The following is an 8,701-nucleotide window of genomic DNA, read 5'->3' on the forward strand; positions in this document are numbered from 1 at the left end:
AGCCGTGCGCCAGGCGGGCTCGGCGGTGAACTGCATCTACCCCCGGGCATCATCAAACCAGCGCTGGATTCTCATCTTCCCGGTGTTCACATCCAGATGCTGCTGGCATCACACAGCATTAACATGGTCAAACAAGGGAACATCCCTCCTCACCGTACAGTGGGAGTACAATCATTACCTTCACCCATGGGACAGCAGGACACTCTCCACCTTGACTTTAACTACTGACTGCAGGCTCCAAACCCTGCCTGCAACAGAACATGCTCAAACTCCTTCAAACACACACGTGTGCCTGTATATCGTGGTGCTCTGAGTTCACAGCACTGATCACACCTCCTGCTCCAATCCCAGTTCTCAGACATCCACTGCCTCCACCCCAGGTACACAGAAACATGCTCAGAGCCTCCTCAGTCTATAACCAGGCTACACCGGCTGCTCAGGAGTAATCCCATTAATGTGGACTCTAATGAATGGCAAATCTCATCTCATGCACGTGTCAAAGGAACAAAAACACTGCAACAGGAGGCAAAATGTAAAAACCCAAACTGCAAAGTTTAGACCAGTTCTTAAGAAGCTTTTCCACATTGTATTTCTAAACAAGAATCTTTGCACTGACACTGCTTTAAGATGCAGCTTCACTGGTGTTGCTGTAATTTCACCACAGTCAAAAGGCAAATTGGATCCTCTGGGGTTTCTGTTAACAATAAGATGTAGATTAAAGAGTTTTTAAACACAAATTCAAGGCTCAAGGAAAGCAAACTGACTTACCAAGGTTGTAGTTTCTCGTTCCTTAGCACTGATGCTTCTGAGCCTTTGCACACTAAAAGTTCTTACTTAGTAGTTTTCCTCCACAGGCTACTAAACAGAATGGTTTGACTAGTATTCTGGTTGCTGTTTCTAAAGTTAATAGTGCTGTTCCTACGAATATAAACCAACTTTACAAGCAGGTGTAAGGTATAAATCGATATTCCTTTTCACTGCATTACCAGACACCGACTTTTTAGTAATGACTATTGCAAATAAACATCATTTCCTCTTCTAGCTGAAGTAAACTCCCACTGCTTTTCAGGCAGCACTGAGCTGTATTTTGCTGTGGGATTTGGGGGTTTTAGTGCACACATAATGCTGGTTGGAATTGTGACAAAGGGATTACAATTTTGCTGCTGGGAGGAAAAAGAATAAGGCCTAATTCTTTACTGTAGTATCCGGCCTGGATTACAGAGTACAATAAGGAATTACCACATCAACACTTCTAAAATCAACCCCAAACTTCTTTAAACTGGCAATTTGGAAGCTGTGATCCAGACACAAGAACCTGGCTGTGTGGTACCCAGCCAAGCTTTAAAGAATCACTCCGTTAAACGTGCAGGCATGCTTTCTTCTGGTGGCTATTAGTTTATCCCTACCCCTAAAGGAAACTAATGGGGCACCTCTTTAATTATTAGAAGGCGTTCAAAACTATATTCCAGTATCAGGATGTGAATATAGGACAGAGTTCGCTGACAACACTTTACAAGTTGGTAAAATACAATCTCCCTGAAAAATAAAAGCTGTTAGAATACATTTGCACCAAACCTGGCCATTGAGGTCCCTCTGGCACTGGTTTAATGTGGGACTTTTGAGCAAAATAGTTACATCCATTTCCTTATCTATAAGCTGGCAGCTACCAGTATTTCTCTTCCTCATACAACTGAGGACACAGAGAATCAAGTCAAGCTCTGGTGCAGAAGCAGAGACATCCAGTGAAGACAGTTACATCCTGGATTAACCTTCTGTAAAGTGGTATCAGGCATGTGGTGGACTGAAAATGAGCCCTTTGGAAGAGATACAGAGCGAGAGCAGAACATCTTGCACTAAGGTTATGTATTTAACAGTTGTACATGAAATAGTTATATATAAAAACTTTGTTAAGTGCTTTTCTCCAATTTAAAAATCTAAAGAATTCAAAAATAAGGCATTCAATATTTGAAAAAGTACAGATTTACAAAATGTGTATATTCTGTCATGAAAACTCCACACCAACATTATACACTTGGAAAAAAAATACAAACAGGATATATTACAAATTTATGTAGCAATAACTTAGTTCAGACCATGCAATAAAAAGGACGTTAATCAAGATACACAAGCTTTAAAGTTTCCTAAACTGGAGGGCTTAAATTTTGGTTGCAAATGAGTTTTGATGCAAATTCATAGAACTGTGGCACTTGAAATCTGTGGTAGCCTTTCTATTGAGAGTTAAATGGTACATGATTACGAGGAGGGAGAGTAACAAAGCGGCTGTTACGAATCATTCCAACTTTGTTCAACAATGGCTGAGACTCTTTTCTCATATTCCCGTTTGTTCTCCTGGTAGAGTTGTGCTGCCTGGCTGTTGGCTGGGCTGTTTGGGTTAGGTTCATCAAGCAGAGACTGTAAGAAAGGGAAAACAAAACGTGAGACAAACCAGCCCATTTGCAATCCAGGAAGAGTCCGTTCACAACTCTCAAATCAGATGTGCTTCAGGAGGCAGACATGACTCAGAAGAGCCCAAGTGAAAAAGCAGCCCAAGGTGAACTCATGGTTGGGTACCTGTAATTACGTTACTGAACCTCAAATGATACACTGCATAAGCATTAGCACTGCCAGGCTCACAAACCTAACAGGCAGGTGGACATTTGTGCCAGAGAGCAGTATGATGCTAACTGATTATTTGGTAATTTCACTGCTATTGTTGTTCAGGACTAAAGAGGGGCTTAAGATGCCTCCGATAAAACTTCATTGTAGAAAACCAGAAACAATCACATAGGAGATAAGGAAAAGCACGTTTCTGCTGTGCCAGGCCATTTATATTAATTCCAAGTAAATCAGGTTTCAGTACTGCCTCCTTGAGGACTTCACGGGCAGGGCTCCACCATAAAGCTCAGTGTGCCAAACACCAGGGAAATCTCCACATGTAATGTCCTATCCTGACTAAAAACTGTTAAAACCAACCCAAATCACTAGCTGTTCTCCTGCAAAAACATATAATGGCAGTTTTGTAGCTCAAAATTAATAATTACATAGGTTGGCACCTTAACATTTACTTCATCTAAAAAGCTACTGCTTAGCTCAAAATACCTGAAGTCCCCTTTGAGACAAATTCCTGCCTAGTCCCACCACTGAGCTGTATTCTGTGTATTCTGCAACAGAGCCTAACAACAACAGAATTATTTGCTAAAATAGATGCAAAGTTACCTGAATTGAAGTTAAAATAGATGAAACATCATATGTTGGACTCCAGCGGTTCTGAAGAATATCTAAACATATGCTACCATCCGCGTACACTGTAAGTACAACAGAGATGTCATTTAGAAACGGTCAGAGTTATGTTAGTTTGTTCATTACACACTGTTCAAGGCAGAGTTACTGTTCCAATTCAGCAGCAAGGTGTTCGCTGCAGTCACCATGCACTGAACAGTAGCAGTTCTCACCCCATTATCACATACTTTAAACTAAGAGACACTCCAAGGCAGACAATACCTGAAAACCTACTTCTGTGTTGGTCATTAAGCTCAATGTGACCAGGCAGAGTGCATCTGCAGCCCAGAAAGCCAACTGTATCCTGGGCTGCACCCCCAGAGTGTGAGCAGCAGCTCAGGGAGGGTATCCTGCCCCTCTAGTGCGCTCTGGGGAGACCCCCCCTGCAGCCCTGGTCCAGCTCTGGGGAACAGCACAAGAGGGACGTGGAGCTGCTGGAGCGAGGCCAGAGGAGGCCCCGGAGCTGCTGAGAGGGCTGGAGCAGCTCTGCTCTGGAGCCAGGCTGAGAGAGCTGGGCTGGGGCAGCTGGAGAAGAGAAGGCTCCTCAAGGGGACACCTTAGAGCAGCTCCAGGGCCTAAAGGGGCTCCAGGAAACCTGGAGAGGGGCTTTGGACAAGGGATGGAGGGACAGGACAAGGGGAATGGCTTTAACCTGCCAGAGGGGAGATTGAGATGAGCTCTTGGGCAGAAGCTCTTCCCTGTGAGGGTGCTGAGGCGCTGGCACAGGGTGCCCAGAGAAGCTGTGGCTGCCCCATCCCTGGCAGTGTTCAAGGCCAGGCTGGACACAGGGGCTCCCTACAGCTGCACATTCTTCCCTGTGCTAGCTGGCACAGTGAACCAAGTGAAGGCATGGACTTGATTGAAATCTCACCTGACAGAAATAAATGACATTTGGCTGCATCACTTCCCTGCCCTGATTCATGATGTGGCTGCACATACACGACGGCTGTTTAATGGAAGGGGGCAGGAATCTGCAACCAGAATTGCCTCTTTAAGCCAACCAAATGCTCACAGGATCTGCTACCGTGGCTAAATATTGATTCGAAAGAGACAGATAGCTGCTGCTTAACAGCATCATAACTCTTTAATTCTTCATCCTGTCCTAGACACCCACTCGGGAGGTGGCAGTGAAGAGAAATGGAGAGCTGTTCAGCATTCTGGAGCTTCACAGAATACATGAGCACACCACAGTATTTAAGGAGTATTATGGCTAAATAAAAGTGATTTACTCACCGTTTGGATGGAACATTTTTGATAAAAACCTAACAGTTGGAGGCTTGTTGGGATATTCTTCTGAAAATTCTATTACTAGTTTAAAAGTACCTGAAATACAAACAGAAATACAATCAGATAACTAACAACAAAACACCACTTCCAGGAACATACACAGCAGAAGTTACGTGCTCCAGGATCAGTATTTCTCCTCACCATCAAGCACCTCACAAGCAACAGAGTCTGGTTTCTTTTCATGTATTTCACGTGATGATGGAACTATGGAACTACTACTTAGTGATAGTCATAAACCCGGGAGCAGCTGGGGGTGGAAGCTTGGAGACTCGCTGCACACATGGCAAAGGCAGCTAGATCCAATGTCAATCATCCCTCCCCTTCTGTGACCCAACATGCTGGTTCCATGGATTTTGGTGACTTTAAGGTGTTTCATTAAGAAGACACCGTGGTGCCAGCAAAAAAACGCTGGAATTTCATAATCAGCAATCTCAGCCTTTGCAGCTCACGACTGATTCACTGAAAACCTTTATTATGGATCAGTGAATAATTTACTGTAACTCCTCCAACCCAACACAGAGACAAACCCATCTGCTGCCAATTACTGCAATAATACTATAATTATTAAACTCATTATTCCTCATGTGCCTAAGGGAGGTTCATTACACACCAACTTTCATGTTTATGTACCAGTTGAGTACTGCCTCCCCCTCACCGAGCTCTATATTCAGAACAACTCAAGATTTTTCACCTGTTCTTCATTAGGAGAACAGAGCTGAATCAAACGTGCCACCAAGATGAAGCCAGAGAAGCATGTTGTCTTGTTGGGCCTGGCTATGGAAAACACATCTGGCAGCAGCAGACCAGCTTTCCCTGCTAAAAGCTCTGCTGTATACGTACAAACAGGTCTCAATACAAGCACTGCTTCACAGCTAACTAAACATCATGGCAAGACACTGCTTACATCAAAATACATATCTGTATAGCCCATGAGACCTTACTCCTTCACTTGCTTAGTTTGTTCCATATACAGATAACATCTATTAGTTGTTAATACTGGCAATATTTATAAGAATGACAGGGATATAGAAGTCAGCAGCTTACCATCTTCAAAAGGTGTCCCTTCTGGCCTGAAAGGTTTGAAAAATAAACTCCAGTTACAAAATGATCGTTACCAGCTTCTGAAGAACAACCATAAATGTTCATCTTCCTCATCCTCCCCAAGATACAGGTAGAGGCAGTTAAATACAGGTAGAGTTCTCTAAACATTTAGGGAAGTATCCAGAGGCAACCTCCTGAGAGCTGTGTCATGTCTGAGACACTTTCCCATAGTCAATGTGCTAGTTGGGATATCTACCTCATCATCATCCCAAGCAATACATATGTAATTACATGACTAGGTGGAATTAATGAGGAAATTACTAGAAAACATTCAGTTTTATGTAAGGATACTAAGGCCATTCCCATTCTCTAGGATATGTGATGTAAATTCCCAGTCAGAACCTGTGCCTCCTTCTTCTGGGAATCAATCCAATCCCTGCTAACACATCTGGATTTAATGGCCAAGAGCAGGAGGCTCGTATGTACTTTATAAAGGAATCCTGCTCTGTCATAACCCAACCCCTACAGAGTCTAACCTATTTATTAACCCACGTGCAAGCTGTATTCAACAAAAAAAGATGAAAACATTTTAAATCTCTTTCTTACACATCCTGTGTTACCCCCAAAGCCACATTCTCACCACAACAGCACGCTTGGCCACTTTTCTAAGTTTGCTGGCTTTATGTACATAAAAAAGGAGAATAATTGTAAAAGCAACCCCCAGGTTTTGGTACATTTAGCCCTTTGCTATAGGATGTTAGAGTGATCAAAAACTCTTACCCAAATATAACTGCGTTCCACTGCATGATGTTGTTCTCAGATGGTGCACCACTGACACCCACAGGAGGGTCTTCTTGCAATCTACGAATGACAAATACAGAATGACAAGCTTTATATAAATAAAATACCTCCTCCTGTAAGTACAACTGAACAGTTATATGCAGATTTAGTATGTATTTTCTCATTCCAAATCAGAGAATACACAAAGCATTGCGTGCAGATGATCAATACCCCGAAAGACAAACCTACAACCAACACACTACAACAGCCCAACAGGTTACATTAAGTGTGCAGGGAGCAAGGGAATATTAAAGCACCACGTATAGCTGGGATTTGCAGGACTACATCGTGAACCATGGGAGAGCAATCAGTGCTGGCTGCCACAGTGAGGAAGAGAACCAAGTGCAGCCACAAACGGGAGCCGAGAACCACCCAGTAACACTTCTACACACCTTCCCTGGGACTCAGTGCAAGGGACTGCAGTGGAGCTTTCTCTGCTCCCAGATCTGTGTGTGTGATGTGGCTAAATTTGGTATAAGCCTGTTTTGCTTCAAAGCTGGTTGCTTCAAAAGGGAGCAAGGGGAAAACTTGTGTACAGCTCCCTCTTACCAGTTCAATGATGTGTTTATCTCTAAAGTAATCATGGAAGCTTTTAAAATTCTTTTTAGTTCCTTAATCCTTGGACTAAGGAGAAGCACGTTATTTACTGAAAGCCACATAAACTCAGGCCACACAGAAATATGTATCACAACAGGAATCGGATCCAGACACTCTCCTTCTGCACACCAGGGTTTCTGCTTAAGGACCACAGAGGACCCTGAACAAGGTAAGCCAGCAAGCCCCAACCATGGAGCAATTCGCCTTCTGTGACATCTCCTGCTGCAGCCTCAAGTCAGATGAGAACAGTGGCTGCCCTCGCTCCAAAAGCCACTGTGGAGCATTAACATAAGGTTTGGCTGTAGTACACTTATGAACCAGCACCACCAAAAGCCCTGCAGACCAAGGGACAAACTCTAAGTAAACATCAGTGTGTAAATGCAGGTTTATCCAGGGCTGCTGCTGGTGCCCTGCACTTCACTGCCCAAGTCTGTGACAAAACTGGATGTGATGTGGACACTGAGCAATACCATTGCCCTGTGGTGACATCCAGAAGCAGAGCTCGCTCTGTTTGTGCTCAGATCCCATCTAAGCACCGTGTTTACATCCTGGCTCCCTGAGCACACACAGTTCGGACAGCTTAGTCCCAACAGCATAAATCCCCTTCTATTTTGGTCCGGGAGAGCAGGAACGGGTCTTCTTCCTACGCGACCGCCGGGCTGCCCGCCAAGAGCAGCGCCTAAGCCTTCAGCCTGACAAACACATCTGAGGGATGGCTTTGGGTTTCAGACCGACCGAAAAGCTCATGTGCACCCTGCTGTCAGAGGGGCTAACTGCAGAAAGGCTGTGGCAAGGGCTGGAAACTGGAAGTTAGATCCAAAATCGCCCAGAAAGCTTGAACAGTTAGGGAAAATGTAGCCTTTGTAGCCCCTTTTTAAAAGCAAAAATAGTAGTAATAGTAAAAAAGGTAGTAATTTTTCCTGTAGGTCTAGTCAAACAAATTAGAGGAGATACAAAAGCTGTTGAACTCTTCTCTCTTCATGGCTCTTGACAATCACAGTATGCAAAAGGAGTTTCCACTTAACAAAATGAAGCAGACTTGACACGGTTTGCTTTTCAGCATGAGGTACAAGTAACATAAGGCTAAACAAATACACAACTTATGGAGAGGAGTAAAAAAAAACCTGACATGAAAAAGTTAAATAAGTTTTGGGATATCAAAGTTGTCAGATATTTACTAAATCAGTTTCATGTACTGTGTTTACTTGGTTGTGTTTCCCACAGCTGCAAAGGCTTCTCCCCACCCTGGGTTTCCAAGTTATTAAACCAATCCTTCCAAAAGTATAAACTCATACCCCCACATCTGATTGCAATCTTGTGAAGTGGCTTAGTCCCTCACGCTGGAACAGAATCACTGGTTCACGTCATGTGTGTAACACAACACAATAAACCAGATGAATATCCTGTTTCGGTTTGAGCAGGACTCAAGCAACACCCGCTCAGCAAACACCAACACCCAAACGCAAGAGAAGGTGAAGGTCCCACATCCCCAAAACATCCAGCTTCTTGTACATACACGCATCAGGCTTTTACCACCAGAGCTTCACATGCACTCGCATTAGGCAACTGCAACACGTGTCAACTGTTTACTGATGTATTTTCAGGTGCTGGTATAACAGAGCGATGCTAAAAAAAGATGTGATATCAAAGCTGACTC

General features: G+C 43.7%; 1 protein-coding gene across 1 annotated transcript; it reads right to left on the reverse strand.

Moving 5' to 3' along the window:
- Positions 1-1,846: 1,846 nt before the first annotated feature.
- Positions 1,847-6,467, reverse strand: LOC104401081 (ubiquitin-conjugating enzyme E2 B). The gene is made up of 5 exons (XM_010010196.1): positions 6,388-6,467; positions 5,611-5,636; positions 4,513-4,602; positions 3,217-3,305; positions 1,847-2,412 (listed from the first exon to the last, which is right to left on the reverse strand). Exons 1-5 carry the CDS (start codon positions 6,411-6,413, stop codon positions 2,284-2,286), a joined length of 360 nt encoding a protein of 119 aa, XP_010008498.1. The 5' UTR covers positions 6,414-6,467; the 3' UTR covers positions 1,847-2,283.
- Positions 6,468-8,701: the final 2,234 nt, after the last annotated feature.

The sequence above is a fragment of the Nestor notabilis genome, unplaced genomic scaffold (assembly GCF_000696875.1).
Source record: "Nestor notabilis isolate BGI_N333 unplaced genomic scaffold, ASM69687v1 Scaffold36642, whole genome shotgun sequence".
NCBI lineage: Eukaryota > Metazoa > Chordata > Aves > Psittaciformes > Psittacidae > Nestor > Nestor notabilis.

What these genes read in the sequence shown, in the direction of transcription:
- LOC104401081 (XM_010010196.1), bottom strand. Translation starts at nt 6,413, where the DNA reads ATGCAGTGGAACGCAGTTATATTTGG. An exon ending in AGGGACACCTTTTGAAGATG is followed by an intron (nt 4,603 to 5,610) that starts GTAAGCTGCTGA and finishes TTTGTATTTCAG; the next exon opens with GTACTTTTAAACTAGTAATA. An exon ending in AAAAATGTTCCATCCAAACG is followed by an intron (nt 3,306 to 4,512) that starts GTGAGTAAATCA and finishes TTGTACTTACAG; the next exon opens with TGTACGCGGATGGTAGCATA.